General features: G+C 73.2%; 2 protein-coding genes across 7 annotated transcripts; one reads left to right on the top strand and one right to left on the bottom strand.

Moving 5' to 3' along the window:
• Positions 1–143: 143 nt before the first annotated feature.
• CDK5 (cyclin dependent kinase 5) lies at positions 144–3,221 on the bottom strand. 3 transcript variants are annotated; one of them, XM_084281448.1, is made up of 12 exons: positions 3,136–3,221; positions 2,956–3,044; positions 2,007–2,074; positions 1,873–1,933; positions 1,740–1,796; positions 1,558–1,653; positions 1,369–1,443; positions 1,184–1,280; positions 1,023–1,092; positions 819–879; positions 670–750; positions 144–573 (listed from the first exon to the last, which is right to left on the bottom strand). In XM_084281448.1, exons 1-12 carry the CDS (start codon positions 3,170–3,172, stop codon positions 487–489), a joined length of 879 nt encoding a protein of 292 aa, XP_084137574.1. In that variant the 5' UTR covers positions 3,173–3,221; the 3' UTR covers positions 144–486. The 3 variants fall into 3 exon arrangements, with proteins under 3 accessions (XP_084137574.1, XP_084137575.1, XP_084137576.1); XM_084281449.1 differs by having other exon boundaries at positions 670–699; XM_084281450.1 differs by lacking the exon at positions 670–750.
• A 263-nt stretch (positions 3,222–3,484) lies between these two features.
• SLC4A2 (solute carrier family 4 member 2) lies at positions 3,485–19,190 on the top strand. 4 transcript variants are annotated; one of them, XM_084282672.1, is made up of 23 exons: positions 3,485–3,596; positions 9,908–10,042; positions 11,699–11,870; positions 11,953–12,188; positions 12,276–12,400; positions 12,485–12,711; positions 13,308–13,444; positions 13,608–13,788; positions 13,871–14,006; positions 14,196–14,379; positions 14,473–14,587; positions 14,677–14,861; positions 14,965–15,178; positions 15,257–15,478; positions 15,585–15,733; positions 15,821–16,015; positions 16,095–16,322; positions 16,461–16,550; positions 16,779–16,945; positions 17,418–17,671; positions 17,791–17,960; positions 18,231–18,404; positions 18,530–19,190. In XM_084282672.1, the coding sequence occupies exons 2-23, from the start codon at positions 9,983–9,985 to the stop codon at positions 18,608–18,610; spliced, it is 3,702 nt and encodes a 1,233-aa protein (XP_084138798.1). In that variant the 5' UTR covers positions 3,485–3,596; positions 9,908–9,982; the 3' UTR covers positions 18,611–19,190. The 4 variants fall into 4 exon arrangements, with proteins under 4 accessions (XP_084138798.1, XP_084138797.1, XP_084138795.1 ...); XM_084282671.1 differs by having other exon boundaries at positions 12,288–12,400; positions 14,965–15,478; XM_084282669.1 differs by having other exon boundaries at positions 14,965–15,478.
• Positions 19,191–19,211: the final 21 nt, after the last annotated feature.

Below are 19,211 nucleotides of genomic sequence, written 5' to 3'. Positions count from 1 at the left end.
CCCCCCCCGCGCCATTAAAGTCCTGCCCCAGGCGCCGGTGGTGTGGCTGCGCCTCGGGGGGGTCCCACCCGCCGCCCCCCTCCCCAAAACAGCCTCAGGTTGTCCCTGCAGCCCCCCGGCTGCACCAGGAAGGAGGCGGCTCGGGGAGGGGGAAGCTCTTTATGTCTGTACCCACCGCGCGCAGCCCCCCGCCCGCAGCGCGCTGGGGAACGAGGTGCCCCCCCCGGGGCCAGCACCGGGGGTCCCGTCCGCTGCCAGGGCTGGGGAGAGGTCGTGGGGTGGGGGGGGGGGCGCGGGGGTCCGGCCCCCCAGGTCCTGCCGCTCTGCCAGCACCGCGGGGGGGGACGCCGGTGCCCCAGCCCTGCGGGGCAGGCCCGGGGGGGGCAGCGCTGGATAAAAACCTAATAAATAGCGGGGAGGGGGGGGGCTGCGGGGCGCTCGTCCCCTGCTCCCCCCCCCGCGGCTCGGAGCGGGACGGGGCCAGGCCTAGGGCGGGCAGAAGTCCGTGAAGTAGGGGTGCTGCAGGGCCTCCTCCGCCGATATCCGCTGCACCGGGTTGCACTTCAGCAGGTTCTGCGGGTGGCAGGGGGGGGCACGGTGAGGCTGGGGGGGTCCCGGAGCAGCCCCCCCATCCCCACAAAGGCCTCGGCGCCCCCCCACAGCGCTCACCTGCAGCAGGTCCCGGCCGGTGGCGTTGAGCTTGGGCACCACGTTGACGAGGGAGGTGGTGGCGGGGTACATGGGGTAGGGCTGGGGACAGCCGTGAGAGCCGGGCCCCGCGCCCGCCGCCCCCCCCCCCGGCCCCCCCAGCACCTCACCTTGTAGTCGGGCAGCTTGGCCATGGCCGGCCACTGCTCCTCCGTGGGGGTGCCCAGCAGCGTGGGGGCGGCCGCAGTCAAGGGCCACGGCTCCGGGGTGCTGGGCAGACCCCAGCCCGGGGACCCGCGCCCCCCCCCCCCCCGGCCCCGTCCCAGCCCTCCTCCCGCACCCCCCCCGTGTCCCCCCGCCCCCCAGAAGGATATCGGAAAATCCTCTTCAGCTGGTCGTCCACGTCGTTCCCCGGGAAGAGCGGCCGCCCCGCGTTGGCCAGCTCTAGGCAGGGAGCGGGGATGAGCCCCAGAAGCCCCCCCTGGGGGGTCCCGGCCCCCAAAACCCCCCCCCCCCCGGTGCCGCCCGCCCCCACCTGCGAAGATGCAGCCGGCCGACCACATGTCGATGGAGGTGGAGTAGAGCTTGGCGCCGAACAGCACGTCGGGGGGCCGGTACCACAGCGTGACGACCTGCGTGGGGGTGGCGGGGGGGTGCTCGCGGTGGGGCAGAGGGGGCCGGGCCCCCCCCCCACAGACAGCACGAGCACGGCACACTCACCTCGGCCGAGTAGCAGCGCACCGGGATGCCGAAGGCTCGCGCCAGGCCGAAGTCTGCCAGCTTCAGCTCCCCGTTCTGCGGCCAGAGCTCCAGGGTCAGACCCAAATGACCCCAAAGAGACCCCGGGAGGACCCCAGAGGGACCCCAAACGGACCCCAGAGGGACAGATGCCCCCCCCCCCGGGCTCACCCTGTTGATGAGCAGGTTCTGGGGCTTGAGGTCCCTGTGCAGCACGTTGCGGCTGTGGCAGAACGCGAGGCCCTTCAGCAGCTGGTACATGAAGGACTGCGGGGCACAGCGCGGCCGTGAGCACGAGGTGCCCACCCTGCACCCCCACAGCCGGGCGCCCCCCGGCTCCCCGGGGCCCCCACCTTGACGATCTCGGGGTCCAGGTCCCCGTTGCAGCTGTCGAAGTACTTCTTCAGGTCCTGCCGGGGGGAGCAGCGGCGGTGTCAGGGCAGGGCGGGGGCCGGGGGCCGCGTGCCGCACGCGCCGGGCGCTCACCTGGTCGCAGAACTCGAAGACCAGCGTCAGCTTCTTGTCGCTGTGCAGGACGTCGTGCAGCCTGCGGGGACGGCCGCACCTCGCACCGGGTCCCGGGGGGGGGCACACGCCCCGCGGGGCCGCACTGCGCTCACCTGACGATGTTCTTGTGCTTCAGCTCCTTCAGCAGGCAGATCTCCCGCAGCGCCGAGCTGGGCACGCCCTGCGGGCACCGAGACTGGGTCGGTACGGCACGGCACGGCATGGCACGGCTCAGTATGGCACGGGACCACTCGGTATGGCCCAGCACGGCACAGAACCGCTCAATATGGCTCGGTATGGCACAGGACCACTCAGTATGGCATGGCCCAGCACGGCACGGCACAGCTTGGTATGGCACAGGACCACTCAGTATGGCCTAGCACGGCACAGGACCGCTCAGTATGGCTTGGTATGGCACGGCATGGCTCAGTATGGCCCGGCATGGCTTGGTATGGCATGGGACCACTCAGTATGGCCTGGCACAGCATAGGACTGCTCAATATAGCTCAGTATGGCATGGGACCATGCAGTATGGCCCGCCACAGCATGGCACAACATGGCACGGTATGGCCCAGCACAGCACAGCACAGCTCAGTATGGCACGGGACCACTCGGTATGGCACAGCACGGCCTGGCACAGCTCAGCACGGCACAGGACTGCTTGGTACGGCTCAGCTCAGCCCGGTACGGCTCGGATCAGCCCGGCAGGCTCAGCACGGCTCAGCATGGCTCAGATCCGTATGGCCCAGCCCGGTACAGCCCCGTATGGCCCAGAACCATTCGGTACAGCTCAGATCAGCATGGCTCAGTACGGCCTGGCTCGGATCAGCCCGGTACAGCTCGGTACAGCACGGGACTGCTCGGTATGGCTCGGGTCAGTATGGCACAGCCCGGTACGGCCCCGTATGGCCCAGGACCGTTCGGTACGGCTCAGATCAGCCCAGCCCGGTCCGGCCTGGCTCGGCTCAGCCCGGTACAGCTCGGTACGGCCCGGGACTGCCCAGCACGGCCCGGCTCGGTCCCGTCCCGGCCCCCTCCCCTCCCCTCCCCTCCCCCCCTCACCTCATCGTCGTCGTCCAGCCGCACCCGCTTCAGCGCCACGATCTCGTGCGTCTCCCGGTTCTTGGCCTTGAACACGGTCCCGTAGGTGCCTGCGGGCAGCCCGGTCACCGCCGCGCCGCCACCGGCCCAGGCCCCGGCCCCGGACCCAGCCCCGCGCCCCGCTCCCCGCCCCCCCCGCACCTTCCCCGATTTTCTCCAGTTTCTCGTATTTCTGCATCGCTCCGCTCGGGCCCGCACCGCCCGGCCCCCGCCGCGCCTCCCGGCAGCCCCCGCGCCCGCCCCGCCCCGCCCCGCCCCGCCCCCGCCAGGCCCCGCCCTCCCCGGTGCGGCCACACCTCCCGGCACCGCCACACCTCCCGGCAGCCCCCGCGATAGCCCCGCCCCCCGGCACGGCCACACCCTCCCCGCTGCAGCCACACCTCCCGGCAGCCCCCGCGATAACCCCGCCCATGCCGGCCCCGCCCACTCGGTGACCACGCCCCCCGCGCCCCCCCCCCCCCCCACCTCCCTGTCCCCGTGGCCGCGGGTTCGAGCCCCGCCGCCGCCCGGTGCCGCTCCCGGGCCGGGTTCCGGGTCCGCCCCGCCCCGCCCCGCCCCGCACAGAGCGGCCCGGCCCGGCCCAGGCGCGGCGCGGAGCTCCGGTAAGTGCCCGGCCCGGGCAGCCCCGCGGGGCTCAGCGCCTGCCGGCCGCGCTCCCAGCCCCGACGGGGCGCCCGTAGAGGGGGTGGGGGGCGCCTCCGGGGTCCCCGCCCGCACCGGGGCCGCTCCCGGGCCCTCCCCTCCGCCCTTCCGCGCCCCCGGGGCCCCCGTGCAGCCCCGAGGCTCCCCCGGTGCCGTCCCGAGTCTCCCCCGGCCGCCCCCCCCCGGCCCGGTCCCGGCGGGGCTCGGTGCCCCCCTCCCGCGGGGCCGCCGCTTGCGCAAGGCTCCGGGGCTGGGGAACGGCGCCGCGGGCCCGGCCCCGCCGCTCGGTGCCGCCGCCGCCCCGGGGCAGCCTCGGGGGGGGCTGGGGACGGTCCCGGGGCTGCTGGGGGGGGCGGGGGTGGGGACCCCGCTCGGTTACCCCGGGGGGGTTCCGGCCCCGCGGTGCCGCTCGGTCCCGAGCCCAGCCGGTGGCACGGACCCCCCCGAGGGGCAGCCCCCCCCGGCCGTGCCCCCCCCAGACGTGTCCCCGGTAGCACCGGTGGGTGTGCAGCCCCCCCCCCGGCTGCCCGCACCCGTAGCTGGCGGGGCACGGCCGGGGGGCTCGGCGGGGACCCTGCATGGGTGTCCCCGGTGACCCCCAGTAACCCCCCGGTGACCCCCAGTAACCCCCGGTGACCCCCGGTGACCCCGTGGCCGTGGGCTGCCCACCGAGCGGTGCCGCCTCTCCCCTGCCCCACTTTGCTCCGCTCCCCCCGGGCACGGGGCACCGAGAAACGCCGGGGAGCCCCCCGGGGGCTGGCGGAGACGTGGCCGGGGGTGGCAGCACGGGGCCAGGACGGGCGCGGGGGCACGACGGTGACCCCGGGGCCGGGCAGAGGGGAGCCCCCCCGGGAGCCGTGGGACCGAGCCTGGCCCCGGGCCCCGGCACAGCCCTGTCATTAGCGGGGAGCGCAGCGCCGCGCAGCCCGGGCTCGCCGCCCGACCCCACCGCGATGGAGCCGGCGAGCGGGCACAGGGAACGGGGCTGCCCCCCCCTGAGCCCCCCATCTCCTGCTGCTGCGTCCCCCCGTGCCCCTCGCCCGGTGCCTGTCCCGTTGCAGGATGCTGGCTCCCGGTGCCGTGAAGCCGGGTGCGCGTCCTGCTCCCCGCGGTGCCCCGGTGCCACCCGACCCTCCCCGCGTCCCCCGCAGGAGCCTCTCCTGCACCACGGCCGCCCCCAGCCCGGCCACGCTCGCCTCTCGCCGGCCCCCGTGCCCAGCGGGAGCCTCGCCGCGCGCAGAGGTGTGGCTGCCTCAGAACAGTTACTGGGACTTGGCACTGGAGCGGTGTTTGGATAAAGTGGCCTGTTACAGGCTTGACGGAACAAAGAGTCTCGCTGCTGCTGCTGCTGCTGCTGCTGCTTTTTTTTTTTCCTCGCGCACCGGTATAAAAGCTCCCGGCGTTGTCCGGGCACTTGGCAGCTCAGAGCGCAGAGCGGGCGGACAGACAGACAGACAGACAGACAGACAGCGGCCAGCTCAGCCCGCGGCAGGGGCTGTGCCGAGGGTTCCCGGCCCCACGGGGCACAATCCTATCCCGGGGGCTCCCTCGGGGCCTGCAGCACGGGAGCGAGGAGCAGCAGGAGCGCGGCGCCGGGCGATGGGGTGAGTGGGGCCGGGCAGGGGCAGGGTGGGCACGCAGCCCCCAGCCCAGCCGGGGGGCAGGGGCTGTGCCAGCGCCTGGCCCCGGGCACCCTGCCGAGCCCGCGGTGCGGCTGCGCCTGATCCTTCCCCGGGCGCACCCTGGGGTGGCCGCAGCCCTCGGGATGGGGCAGGGGCTGCCGTGGGACGGAGCCCCCTGGGCTGGGGCACTTGGGGTCTGGCCGGCAGCTCCCCGGGCGGCCCCGTGTCCCCGTGCTGCCGGGGGGGGACGCCGGCCCCCCGGGGCCGTGGCGGTGGCACCGCGTGTGGGCGTGCGCGCGGAGCAGCGCCGTGATTCATCCCCTGGATCCGGTTGTTTTGAGGTCACCGAGCGGGGGGAGGAGGATATTTTTGGTGGCGGCTTCTGAAGTTGCAGTGTCTAGAGAACCTCGGCGGCCACGGGAGCCGTGCCGAGGGTGGCTGTGGCGTGCTGGTGGCAGCGGGCCCCGCTCCATCCCTCGCCGCCTGCCATGGCCCTGGGAGCAGGCGCGGGCTCCCCGACCCCCTGCGCTGCAGGCCCGGCTCTGCCGGGGGCTCACGGGGCCACACGGAGCCGCCAGGTGAGCGGGGGGGTGGCAGGACCGGGACAGGGGGCTCAGGGGTGGCTGCATGCGCACGGCCACTGCAGGTGCCGGTGACGCCGGTGACCCACGGGGGGCACGGTGAGCCCGGCACTCCGGGGTGCGGAGGCAGCTCAGCCTTGGGGTGCCGGTCATGGGCTGGTGCCGCTGGCACGGTGATACCGGGCTGGGGCCGTGCTGCCCCAAATGGCTGCTGCGCCCGGAGCTGAGGAATGTCCTGGGCAGGAGCAGGGGGATTAGCGAGCGGCTGCAGCCACCAAATTCCTCCTCGTCTTCCTGCTGCCGTGGGATGGGGTGGGCGGCCGGGTGCCCCGGGCTGAGCTGTGCCCAAGGCTGCAGCCCCGCTCCCCTGGGGGCTCCTCGTCACCACCGAGCTCCTGGTGCAGTGGTGGGGACAGGGACAGGGACAGGGCAGCCCACCTGCTGCAGAGGGAGGGGGCTGTCCCACGACCCACACAGTGTGGGGCTGGGGGCTGTGGGGGCTCCCCGCGGTGCTGGCCCCCTCAGCACCCCCAGCCTGCTCTCCATGGGGGCACAGGGACCCCATCCCACCAGGTCGGGGCAGTGCATGCAGCTCTGTGGGGCTGTGGCTGTCCCTGGTCCCCCTCGGGTGCGCTGAGACACAATGTGCAGAGAGATGGGTGGGGGACCGTGCATAGAGAATGGGAAATGGGGACAATGGGGACATTCCCCCCAAAAAAGCCCCATGAGAAGGGGTGGGGGGCCCACGGCTGCTGGTGACCTGGTGCAGCGTCACCTCTGGCTGCTCACAGCAGGGGTACCGGGGGGACGAGGCCCCAGGAGCCCCACGGGGTCAGCGGTGCCCATCACCACGCAGCCCCCGTTGGGTGCCCGTGTGGGGCTGTGGCACCGGGGCTCCTCGCCCCGCTGACCGGGGCAGGGCTGGGGCTGGGACACGTCCACCCGGTGCAGGGCACAGCCTGCCCAGCGCCGCGCTGAGCCTGTGGCAGCGCACCCGGAGCATGCCAGGGGCAGTGCCCATGGAGCGGGCCCAGCTCGGGCAGCGGTGGCTGGGCTGGGTCCCGTGGCCAGGCTGCAGATGAGGCTCCAAAACCTGGGGCAGCGGCCACCAAAGGCTGCTCCCTGGCCTGTGGGCACAAACGTGTGGCTCGTGGATGAGTGCCTGGGGCATCCACCTCTGGAGAGGCACGGGGCTGCGTGTGGGTGGCCAGCGGCACGGGCACGAGCGGTGGTGGTGGTGGTGGTGGTGGGGGTGCTGCATCCAGGGAGCTGCTGCTGGGTGCTGCAGCGGGGCCGGGAGCAGCCCCGGGAGCACCAGGCGTGGTGCCGCGGGGCCGGGACGATGCCCTGTAATCGTCTTAGGCGGGATCAGGCGGGCAGGTCGAGGCTGGCCCCAGGAATGCGGCGGCAGCACCGGGGCGGGAGCAGCAGAGCCGGCTCACGCACAGGCACCGAGCGGAGCCAGGCGGTAATTAATGGCGCAGAGCGGTGTTGGCAGCCCTATCTCCCTATCGGGGACCTGCCCTGCTTATCTGAGCGGGATTGTTCCCGGCAAACAACAGCCCATTGTGCCGCGCCAGGGCCTGGGAAACGCCGCACGCGGAGCGCTGCGGGACCGGCTCTGCTGCGGGGGGCACCGGGCCCCGGGGGGCTCCTGCGGGTCTGGGGGGTGCGGGGACCGGGGCGTCCTCCCGGCCCCGCGGGGCTGCGGGGAGCGGGTGCGGGACCAGCGGGGTGCCCGGTGCGGGAGCGCCTGACTCAGGGCTCCTCATGGCTCCTCTCCCGGCCGCGGCACGAGCTGCTGAGCCGTTTCCGCCCGGCCGCGCTCGCGGTGACTCAGCCCCAGCGGGGCAGCAGAGGGCCTGGCGCCCGTCACCCTTTCCAGCGGGGTCAGCCAAGGGTGCCCGCAGCCCTTGTGGCCGGGTGCTGCGGCTCTGCCGGCCCCGCAGTCCTGCTGGGTCCCCGCCGTGGCACCGCCGAAGGCCGGGGGAGTGGGGCAGTGCTCGGAGCCCCCCTTTTGGGCAAGGGGCAGGCGTGCAGGGGCTGGAGGCGGGTTAGCACACGGCTCCCCGGTGCCATGAGCACACGGCTCAGGACCGCTTCCCAGCTGCGCTCTGCCCAGCGCAGTCCCAGAGGTGTTTACGAGGCTCTAAGCCCTGCGAGCTGCAGCCAGGATTAAACGCAGCAAAGCCTCTCAGGGCAGCGGCGAGCGCGCTCCTGCACCAGACCTGGCACCCCTGGGTGGGGGCCCGGCACTGCCCACCCGGTGTGGCTGGGATGGGGACACCGTGGCCGTGCCCCCCCAGCAGGGCTGGAGCCGCGTGGAGGCTCCGTCTGCGCCCAGCCAGGCTCTTCTGGGTGCCTGTGCCCCCGCTGCGTGCTCAGCACGTGCTGCTGCTGTCCGGTGGCTCATCCTCCCCATCCCCGTGCCCGGGTGCTGCCTGGCACAGCAGAGCTCACCCCCCCCTCCCCCCTCACCTCCCCCCATTGCAGCCCTAGGGGCTGGGGGAACTCAGGGGGCATTTTGGGGGTCCTCCTGGCTCTGCCGGAGCAGGCACCAGCTTGTGTCCCCCTCCCATTTCCAGCCCTGCTGGGCGCACTGGTGAGACCAGAGCCATGCAGTTCCTGCAGAGATGATGGGAACTGGGAGCCCCCGGCCGTCCCCATGCCCTGCAGGGTGCGGTGGCCGCGGGGGCCGCGGGACGTGTCCCTCCCCGGGGCTGCGGGGCACACACCGGGGCTCCCCGTCCCGCGCCCCGGCCGGCGGCGGGGGAGTGGCAGCGGCGGTTTGGCGGGCGCCCCGGCAGGTCAGGTCGCTAATCTGCGCTCGCTCGGCTGGAATGTGGATGTTCTGGCTCCGGCCCCGGGATTAGGGAGCAGCCGGAGCCGGGCAGCGCCGAGCCCAGAGCCAGCAGCCGCGGGCAGCGCGCCGTGCCCGGCTTGGCACCGCACCGCGGCTGAGCAGGGCCCGAGGAGACGCAGTCCCGGCGGGCACCGAGGCCGCAGCTCCTCGAGGCCGGCCACGGCTCCGGGCACGGGACGGGGAGAGGGGGAGCGTGGCCCCGTGCCGCCCGTGGCGGTGTTTGTGCTGGCAGGGCACGGCCAGGCACCCCGGGCCGGGGGCGGCGCACAAACACCGTCCTTATCTGCGGCCGTGCCTGCCCCCGCCTCGCCTCCCCTTGCTGATGGGCAGCAGCCACCTTGGCAAGGGCACGGGGCTGCGGGGACGGCTCCTGGAAAACCCCACGGTGTGGAAAGAGTGGCTCAGGGCGGCTCCCGCCCGCTCCTGGGGGCACGGCCAGCGGGGTTTGGGGGGCAAGCAGCCCCCTTAAAGCCTTGGGGGGGGCAGCAGCCCGCGGCAGCAGCACCCCACGTGCGGGGTGGCGGCGGTGTGGGGCGCACGGAGGGGTCGCAGGTGTGGGGTGGGGGGCGGGAGGGGTGCGGGTGCGGGCGGCGAGGCGCCCATGTGAGGCGCAGTCATCCATCACCACCCTCCGCGGTCCCCGCCGTCACGTGGGGCCGCCCGCCGCAATAAACCCGGCACGCCGGCACCCAGGGCTCAGCCGGGGCCCGGGGAGCTGCCGAGGGCAAGTGGGGGGCGCGGGGGGCGCGGGGCTGGAGGAGGGGTTTGGGGTGAAGGAGGGTGGCGGGGGTGCCCGTCTGGGGGTCCAGTCTGGGGGTCCGTGCCGCGCGGGGCCGGGCTCAGCGCGCTCAGGGTCACGCCGAGGGGCTGGGCCCCGTCCAAGCCCAGCCCTGGGCCCCGCTCTCCTCCGGCGTTTGTCTTGGCGCCCGCTCTCCTGCTCGGACCCCGCGGCCAAGACAAACCCGGCTGGAGCCGGCCCCGGGGCGCAGCCCGCCCCGCTGTTTTCTTTCTCTCCCCGGCCCCCGGGTCAGCCGGAGGGACGCCAACCGCGGCCGCCCTCCCTGCGGCGCCCTGCCGGGGCTGCTGCGGCTGCGGGGCTGGGGGTGGCACCGGGTGCGGGGCTCTGGGGCACGGCTGGGCAGCCGCACGGCCCCGCAGGGCTCACGGGGAGCCCTCCCCCCGAGCCCCCCGCTCTGCTCCCCCAGGTTATGCTGTCCCAACACCGCCCTCTGAGACCCCGTGAGAAGGAGAAGGGCTAAGCGTGCCCCGCGGCCAGCGTCATGAGCCACTCCCAGGTGTCCTCTGAGATCCACCACATCGTCTCGTCGGCCTTCGAGAGCGTAAGTGCTGCCGGGGGGCCGGGGGGCTGCGGGAGGTGGTCTGCCAGGATTGGGGAACCGCAGCATCCTGGGGCACGGCATGGAGCAGGATGGCACGGCACGGCACGGCCCTGCTGGAGCGAGGGGCTGCCCGCGGGGCCGCACGGTGCCCAGCCCGGTGCGCTGCCGTGGGCCTGGGGGTGCCCTCGAGGGGAGGCTCTGCCGGTGCCGTGCCCGGTGCCAGCACACGGCGGGGCTCTGCTGGGGTTTATGGGGCTGCCGGGAGCGGGGTTAATGATTAACCCCTCGTGGCACGCGGGATGGCTGCCCCCAGCCATTGGGCAAGGCCCCATCGCCGCGGCACGTGATCGGGGATGGGACCTGCGGGTGGCACAGGCGCTGTGGCCCCGGCCCCTTCCTCAGTGCTCCGCCACCCATGGATTTCCTCCTGAGCCCCCCGGTAAGCCCTGGCCTCGCGTCCCGCACTGCCCGGCCACGGGCTCCTGTCCCCATCCATCCTGGGTCCCGAGGCTGTGCCGGGCCGGTGGCAGTGCCACCAGCGTGCCCGGGGCGTGGGGCATTGCCCGCCAGAGCCACTCCTGGGATGGGGAGGGCTCAGCCCCGGGGACCCACGGAGGGGGCCGCCGGTGCCCGGTGACGCCTGGCCAGGGCTGGGGGCGGGTTTGGCACTGGGGGGGGGGTCCTCGGCCAGGGGTCAGCGCGGGGGCACGGGGCTGGGGGCCAGGGCTGGGGGCTGCGCTCACAGCTCAGGCAGCGATGGGGGGGTCCTGGGGGGGGGGCAGCAGGGCGCTGCGGCTGCTCAGAGCTGGGGGCTGGTGGTTGGGGTGTGGGGGCAGCGTGCGCAGCCTGGGGGTGGGGGGAGCCCCCGGGAGGGGGTCCGGGGGGGCTCTGCCCGGCTTCAAAGGGCAGGGCCCTTTGGGGCCTCCTGGGTTGTGGTGTTTGTGGGGGCAGCTGCCCATGGGGGGGGGGCTGGCAACGCCCCCTCCCCTCTTTGTGCAGCCCGGGGGGGGCGGCGGCAGCGGCGCGGCCCCGAGCGGGACCCGGGCACGGCCCGGGGGGGGGAGAACGGGGAGGGGAGTGGTGGGGGGGCCGTGCGTGCCCGCGGGATGACGGTGCAAGGGGGGGGGGGGCGGGGGGGCCGGGCAGGCTCCACGCAGCGCGGGGGGCGCCGCGCACACGCCGGGGGGGGCGCGGTACCGGGGGGGCGCCGCGCGTTACCGGGGGGGGCGCGCGGTGCCGGGATGCTGCGGGCGCGGCGCGGTGCCCTCTGCGCGCCGCTGTCACCTTGAGGCGGGCGCGGGGCGGCTCCGTCAATATTTGGCGAGGCGGGGGGGGGACGGAGCCGCTGCCGCCGTGACCTTCCCGGCCGCCCCCATAAAGCGCCGCCGCCGCCGCGGGGGAAGCACCGGGGGAGGCTCCGCGCCGCTCCGCCATGACTCAGGTGGGGACGGCACCGGCCGGGGCGCGCCGCGCCTGCACCCGGCCCCCCCCGCACCGCACCCGCACCCGGGGCACGGCGGGGACAGGGACCGGGCGCGGCACCGGGGGGCGGCACCGGGGGGCGCGGGGATGCGCGGAGGGGCTGGGGGGGGTCGGGGAGCCCGGGGGGCTCGGTGGGTCCCGGTGTCCGCTCAGCCCCGCGCCCCCCCCCCGCAGCCCGAGCAGGATGCGCTGGGCCCCGGCTCGCCCAAGTTTGGGGAGGAGGAGGAGGAGGAGAAGGACCTGAACAAGGCGCTGGGCGTGGAGCGCTTCGAGGAGATCCTGAGCGACTCGCACCCCCGCAACGCCGAGGAGGCCGGGCGCAGCTACGGCGAGGAGGACTTCGAGTGTGAGTGGGGCGGGGGGCGCGGGCAGGGCCCCGGGCAGGGCGAGCGGGGAGGCAGCGCGCCCACCCCGCCCCGTCCCCCCAGATCACCGCCAGTCGTCCCACCACATCCACCACCCGCTCTCCACGCACCTGCCCCCCGACGCCCGCCGCAAGAAGGGAGCGCCCAAAAAGGGCAAGAAGAAGCGCCCCCGCGCCTCTGCCCCCGGAGAGACCCCCACCATCGAGGAGGCCGAAGAGGATGAGGACGAGGCGTGCGACACGGAGACGGAGCGCTCCGCCGAGGAGCTGCTGCAGGGCGCCCCGCCGGAGGCCGTGCAGGTGGGGGCCGCTCGGGGCAGGGAGCGCGGGGGCCGGGGGGCTGCTGGTGCCCGTGGGAGCCAATTTCTCCCCTGCCCTTGGTCGCAGTTCTTCCTGCAGGAGGACGAGGCGGCCGACCGCCGCGCAGAGGAGCCGGCAGCACCCCCGGCACCGCCAGCCCCCCCGGCAGAGCCCTGCAGGGCCGTGTCCCCCAAGGCAGCCAGGGCAGCCAGGTGAGCGATGGGGCCGGGGGTCCGGGTGCCCCGTCCTGTGGGGCTCAGCAGGGGCTCAGCCCCGGGGTGGTGCCTGCCTTGCAGCCCCAATGCTGAGGAGGGACGCTCAGCAGAGGGCCCGGCCGCCGAGGAAGCCGGTTCCCCCGGCCGCCCCGCAGCCAAGTCCCAGCCGGGGCACCGCAGCTACAACCTGCACGAGAGGCGGCGGATCGGCAGCATGACGGGCGCGGAGCAGGCGCAGTACCAGAAGATGCCCACGGACGAGTCGGAGGCCCAGACGCTGGCCTCGGCCGACCTGGACTACATGAAGAGTGAGTGGGCTCTGGGCCTGGCGGGCGAGGGGGGCTGGGGAGCACGGAGCCGCGCTGGCCACCTCAAAGCCGGAGCCGTGCGCGGGGCTGGGGCCAAGCAGGGCTGGGTGCAGGCTGTGGGCGCAGGGGATGCCGGGCGCCGAGGACGGGCAGGAGCAGCGCCAGTGGCACGCGGCCAGGGGCTGGCACCCAGGGCGGCTGGAGCAGGAGGCGGCGGCGATGCCTCCCCCGGGGGCTCTCCAGCTTGCAGCTCCGGGACTTCCCGGGCTGCCTTTGCCCTAACAGCTCCCTGGGGAGCTCTCTGCCCTCAGCGCACCCGCAGCCCGTTGGCAAGGGGTGCACGGGCGGCTGCTCCTCGCTGTGCAGGTGCTTGCCAACGCAGCCCCATCCTCCCTGGCCGAGTCCCACCTCCTGCTCCCTTGGCCCCCGGCCCTGTGGTGGTGGTTGCCCTGCCCCAGCTGCAGTCTCTGAGCTTGCCGGGGGGCTACTGCCGGGGACGGGCTCCCCAAGGCTGCGTGGTGCGGGGGGCTCTCGGGGCCGTGCCCCCCGTGGGTTACCCACCTGCCCCCACCTCCATCCGTCCCCGTTTCTGGCAGGTCACCGCTTCGAGGACGTGCCCGGGGTGCGCCGGCACCTCGTGCGGAAGAGCGCCAAGGTGCAGGTTGTCCACGTCAGCAAGGACCACAAGGAGCCGAGCACGCGGCACCGCAAGCAGGACCGGCAGCCACACGAGGTGGGGGCTGCACCCGGGGGGGAGCTGGGGCACGGCGGGGGTCCCTCTGCTCGCCAGGGTACCCCAGAGGAGCCGTCTCGCTCAGGGCCCAGTGAAGGGGGGCTGCCAGCGCCCGGCCCCCCGTTGCCCTGGGGTGTCCCCGCTGACCCGCCTGTGCCCTCAGGTGTTCGTGGAGCTGAACGAGCTGGTGGTGGACAAGAACCAGGAGCTGCAGTGGAAGGAGACGGCGCGCTGGATCAAGTTTGAGGAGGACGTGGAGGAGGAGACGGACCGCTGGGGCAAGCCGCACGTGGCCTCGCTGTCCTTCCGCAGCCTCCTGGAGCTGCGCAAGACCCTGTCCCATGGTAGGGCAGGGGGGCAGCCCCTCAGGGTGCAGCAGGCGTACCCCTGGCCCCACTCACCTCAGCCCTCGTTCCCTTGCCCTAGGTGCTGTGCTCCTCGACCTGGACCAGAAGACTCTGCCGGGGGTGGCTCACCAGGTGGTGGAGCAGATGGTCATCACCGACCAGATCCGGGCCGAGGACCGCGCCAACGTGCTGCGGGCGCTGCTGCTCAAGCACAGGTGAGCAGGGGGCAGCGACCCCACAGCCTCCCACTCCCCTGAGCTCTGCTCCCCACGGCCGCGGGGACAGCACTGTCCCTGGTGCCACCGGTCCACACTGGGAGCTCCCCCGGGGCAGTTGGCACCAGGAGCCCCTCGGGCACGCGGAGAGATGGGGCCGCCGCAGACAGCCCTGGGTTTGTCCCGCAGCCACCCGAGCGACGAGAAGGATTTCTCCTTTCCCCGCAACATCTCGGCCGGCAGCCTGGGCTCGCTGCTCGTGCACCACCACAGCACCAACCACGTGGGCGAGGGCAGCGAGCCGGCCGTCACCGAGCCCCTCATCGCCGGCCACGCTGTGGAGCACGACACGCGGATCGACGTGGAGCGGGAGGTGAGCCCGGCCCCCCCCCCCCTGCACCTTCCTCTGTCCTGCTGCCGCTCCTCATCCTCAGGCCAGGCCCTGACCTGAGCTCTGCCCCCCCAGAGGGAGGTCCTGGCCCCACCACCCCCGGCTGGCATCACTCGCTCCAAGTCCAAGCACGAGCTGAAGCTGCTGGAGAAGATCCCGGACAACGCCGAGGCCACGGTGGTGCTTGTGGGTATGGAGGGGTGGTGAGGAGGGGTGGGGGGGGACTCCACACGCCAGGCACCCCAAGGTGACCCCCTGCATCCCTCGGGCACCCCGCAGGCTGCGTGGAGTTCCTGGACCAGCCCACCATGGCCTTCGTGCGGCTGCAGGAGGCCGTGGAGCTGGACTCGGTGCTGGAGGTGCCCGTCCCCGTGCGCTTCCTCTTCGTGCTGCTGGGGCCCAGCAGCACCCACATGGACTACCACGAGATCGGGCGCTCCATCTCCACCCTCATGTCCGACAAGGTGAGCGCCGTCTCCTGGGCCGCGTCCCGGCTTTGGGAACGTGTCCTGGACGCGTCCCCTGCCCGAGTCCCCCACCGGGGGCTCTGACCCCGCCGTCCCGCAGCAATTCCACGAGGCCGCCTACCTGGCCGACGACCGCCACGACCTCCTCAACGCCATCAACGAGTTCCTGGACTGCAGCGTGGTGCTGCCGCCCTCGGAGGTGCAGGGCGAGGAGCTGCTGCGCAGCGTCGCCCACTTCCAGCGCGAGATGCTGAAGAAGAGGGAGGAGCAGGAGCGGAGGCTGCTGCTGGAGCCCAAGTCCCCCGAGGAGAAAGGTGCCGCCGGGGCCGGGGCCGGGCAGGGTCTGGGCGGCGTGGCGGGGTCTCACCACCCATCCTCTGCCCCGGGTGCAGCGCTGCTGAAGCTGAAGGTGGTGGAGGGCGAGGGCGAGGACGAGGACGATCCCCTGCGGCGCACGGGCCGGCCCTTCGGGGGGCTGATCCGGGACGTGCGGCGGCGCTACCCCAAGTACCTGAGCGACTTCAGGGACGCGCTGAACCCGCAGTGCATCGCCGCCGTCATCTTCATCTACTTCGCCGCGCTGTCCCCGGCCATCACCTTCGGAGGGCTGCTGGGTGAGCTCTGGGGTGTGCCGTGCCGTGCTGCTGGGGACAGGCGGTGCGCCTGGAGGCGCCGCGGCCCCTGTCCCGCCTGCTGTGCCTGACCCTGTCCTGCCCGCAGGGGAGAAGACGCACGACCTGATCGGGGTGTCGGAGCTGATCATCTCCACGTCGCTGCAGGGCGTGCTCTTCTGCCTGCTGGGCGCCCAGCCCCTGCTCGTCATCGGCTTCTCGGGGCCCCTGCTGGTCTTCGAGGAGGCTTTCTTCACGGTGAGAGCGGGGAGGACATTCCTGGGTGCTGCGCCCAGCCCTGGGGCTGTCCCTGCTGCTGACACCCGTCCGTCTGTCTGCCCGCAGTTCTGCACCTCCAATGACCTGGAGTACCTGGTGGGACGCGTCTGGATCGGCTTCTGGCTCATCCTCATCGTGCTGGTCATGGTGGCCTTCGAGGGCAGCTTCCTGGTGCGCTTCGTCTCCCGCTTCACGCAGGAGATCTTCGCCTTCCTCATCTCCCTCATCTTCATCTACGAGACCTTCTCCAAGCTGGCCAAGGTGAGCCACGGGTCCGGGACGCCTGCGGGGCAGTGCGGGGGCCAGGACAGGCCTGAGACCCCCCCCCCCGCTGCCGCAGATCTTCCAGGAGCACCCCCTGCACAACTGCACGAGGGCCAACGGCACGGAGGCGGAGGCCTGGCAGGAGGGCAGCACGGCCCCGGCCAACGGCACGGGGGGCCGCGCCACCACCAAGGTGACGGGGCGGCCCAACACGGCGCTGCTCTCGCTGGTGCTCATGGCCGGCACCTTCTTCATCGCCTTCTTCCTGCGCAAGTTCAAGAACAGCCGGTTCTTCCCCGGACGGGTGCGTGGGGCAGGCGGGACGGCGGCGCGGGCGCTGCGCGGGGCCCTGGGGTGAGCCCGGCTTTGGGGGGCAAGGGCTGAGCTGGGGGAGGGGGGGCGGGCAGGGGCCGGGGCCGGGCTGACGCTGCTCTGCCTCCAGATTCGGCGGCTCATCGGGGACTTCGGGGTGCCCATTGCCATCCTGGTGATGGTGCTGGTGGACTACAGCATCCAAGACACCTTCACGCAGGTCAGCACCAGGCCGCTGCCACGGGGGGACCCCCGCAGCCCCCTTCCCTCCTGGGCCCAGGGGTGTCACTCGGCCACCTCGGGCTCCTGGCATCCCCCTGCCTCCAACCCCGGGGGTCCAGCCCCATCGGGTGCCCCTGTGCCCTAGTGTGGGGCAGGGGCCTCCTCGCTCCCAGGGAGCTGGGGGCAGAGCCCGCAGTGCCCCCCCATTATTTTGTGCCCCCCGCAGAAGCTGAGCGTGCCCAGCGGGTTCTCGGTGACGGCCCCGGAAAAGCGGGGCTGGGTGATCAACCCCCTGGGCGAGAAGAGCGACTTCCCCGTGTGGATGATGGTGGCCAGTGGCCTCCCCGCCATCCTCGTCTTCATCCTCATCTTCATGGAGACGCAGATCACCACGTGAGCGCAGCGGGGCCGGGATGGGGGCCCAGCAGCACCCTGCGGGGCATGAGCGGGGCAGGGGGCGCCGTGCTGTGCCGTGCCGTGCTGTGCCGTGCTGTGCTATGCCTTACTGTGCCGTGCCGTGCCGTGCCATGCTGTGCCATGCTGTGCTGTGCTGTATTGTGCCGTGCCGTGCTGTGCCGTGCCTTGCTATGCTGAGCTGTTCCATGCCAAACCGTCATGTTTTGCTGAGCTGTGACAATCTGTGCTGATCCATGCCATGCCAAGCCATGCCAAACTGTGCCATGCTAAACTGTGCCATGCTGTGCTGAGCCGTGCCAAACTGCCATGCCGAGCCTTGCCGAGCCGTGCTGTGTTGAACCATAGCATCCTGTGTAGTGCTGAGCCACGCTGTGCTGTTCCGAGCCCTGCCAAGCTGTGCCATGCCATGCCGTGCTGAGCCATGCCAACAGTCCGCCCTTGTGCCCAGGCTGATCATCAGCAAGAAGGAGCGGATGCTGCAGAAGGGCTCTGGCTTCCACCTCGACCTCCTGCTCATCGTGGCCATGGGCGGCTTCTTCGCGCTCTTCGGGCTGCCGTGGCTCGCCGCGGCCACGGTGCGCTCCGTCACGCACGCCAACGCGCTCACCGTCATGAGCAAGGCCGTGGCGCCCGGGGACAAGCCCAAGATCCAGGAGGTGAAGGAGCAGCGCGTCACCGGGCTGCTGGTGGCCGTGCTCGTCGGTAGGTCCAGCCCTGCCCGCCGGGGTCCCACACGGACATGGGGCCTGGGCAGCCGTGGGGGGGGGGCTGGGAGGGGTGCAGGGGTCCGGGGGCACCACGCAAACACCCCCTCTGCGCAGGGCTGTCCATCGTCATCGGGAAGCTGCTGCAGGAGATCCCGCTGGCCGTGCTCTTCGGGATCTTTCTCTACATGGGCGTCACCTCCCTCAACGGCATCCAGTTCTACGAGCGCCTGCAGCTGCTGCTGATGCCCCCCAAGCACCACCCTGATGTCCCCTACGTCAAAAAGGTCGGAAGGGGGGGGTTGGGGGGGTGCCATGGGTGGGAGAGGCCATGCTCTGCCTGGTGGGGTGCAGGACCCTCCCCTGGGGCACCCTGGGCTGTAGCGGGGTCAGGGGCACCAGGGCCCCTGCGGGACCTTTGCCTTGGGGCTTAGGGAGGGGAGGGGGGGACATAAGAAGGCTGCAGGAGCCAGGTCCCAGGGTGGGGGCACAGCAAGGTGAGGTGGGGGGGATGCAGGGTCCCGTGCGCCCTGTCCCTGACGCCCATCCCCACACAGGTGCGCACGCTGCGCATGCACCTCTTCACCGGGCTGCAGCTGGCGTGCCTGGCCGTGCTGTGGGCTGTCATGTCCACGGTGGCCTCCCTGGCCTTCCCCTTCATCCTCATCCTCACGGTGCCACTCCGCATGTGCCTGCTCAGCCGCATCTTCACCGACCGCGAGATGAAGTGTGTAAGTACCGGCCCCGCCGTGCGCCGCGCTGCCCTCCTCGGGGAGGGACACGGGGGGGGTCAGGGGGGTGGGGGGGGGGGGGTCAGGGGAGCCCCCGCTGCACGCTCAGCCCCCCGCTCCCCCAGCTGGACGCAGACGAGGCCGAGCCCATCCTCGACGAGCGGGAAGGTGTGGACGAGTACAACGAGATGCCGATGCCGGTGTGAGCCTGTGCCCGCCCGCGAGCCGCCCACGGGGCCCCGGTGCTGCCGCCCCGCGCGGGGCTGGGGGCAGCGGCTGCGCAGCCGGGGACGGGCCCCCCCACGCCCCCCGTGCCCCCCGGGGCTCCGCTGTGCCAGCCGGGGGCCCCCTGCCAAAGAGAAGCCGTCCCGCGGCCTCACCCCACGGGGACCCCCCGGGGCACCCTGCTCGCCGCCGCTGCAGCGCGGGGGGCCCGTGCCTTTGGTGTCCCCCCCCGGCCCCGTCCCGACCGCGCCGTGGGGCAGAGCCCCCCCAGCACTCCCGTGCCCTGCCCCAGCTCCTCTGCCACCCCGGCCCGACAATCAGGCGTTAGAAGCGACCGCCACCGCGTTTAATTTAACTGCACTGGCAATAACCAAACAGCTTGGCAGCGAGCGCGGCGGCACGAGGAGCGCCCAGGGCAGGGCTGGGGGCAGCACCCGCGCACCGCCCGTGGCAGGGGGGCTGCTGGCCTTGGGGCCCACGGCTCCCCCCCCGCCAGCTCCCTGGGGCTGGGGGCAGCCCGCAGCCTCGGACAAATAAAGAGACCGGACTTTGCACACTTTTCACCAGTTTTATTGTAAATTT

The sequence above is a fragment of the Netta rufina genome, assembly GCF_964035555.1.
Source record: "Netta rufina genome assembly, chromosome: 2".
Taxonomy (NCBI): domain Eukaryota; kingdom Metazoa; phylum Chordata; class Aves; order Anseriformes; family Anatidae; genus Netta; species Netta rufina.
The sequence above is the reverse complement of the archived record's forward strand: the minus strand, read 5'-3'. Positions and strand labels throughout refer to the sequence as shown.

Bases quoted from the DNA above. Each gene is read 5' to 3' on its own strand.
- CDK5 (XM_084281448.1), bottom strand. From the start codon at position 3,172: ATGCAGAAATACGAGAAACTGGAGAAAATCGGGGAAG. The intron at 1,654-1,739 runs GTGGGGGCCCCG...TGTGCCCCGCAG, and splicing joins TGGACCCCGAGATCGTCAAG to TCCTTCATGTACCAGCTGCT. The intron at 1,281-1,368 runs GTGAGTGTGCCG...ACCCCCACGCAG, and splicing joins TGCGCTGCTACTCGGCCGAG to GTCGTCACGCTGTGGTACCG.
- SLC4A2 (XM_084282669.1), top strand. From the start codon at position 9,983: ATGAGCCACTCCCAGGTGTCCTCTGAGATCCACCACATCGTCTCGTCG. The intron at 14,862-14,964 runs GTGAGCGCCGTC...GCCGTCCCGCAG, and splicing joins CCACCCTCATGTCCGACAAG to CAATTCCACGAGGCCGCCTA. The intron at 15,734-15,820 runs GTGAGAGCGGGG...GTCTGCCCGCAG, and splicing joins TCGAGGAGGCTTTCTTCACG to TTCTGCACCTCCAATGACCT.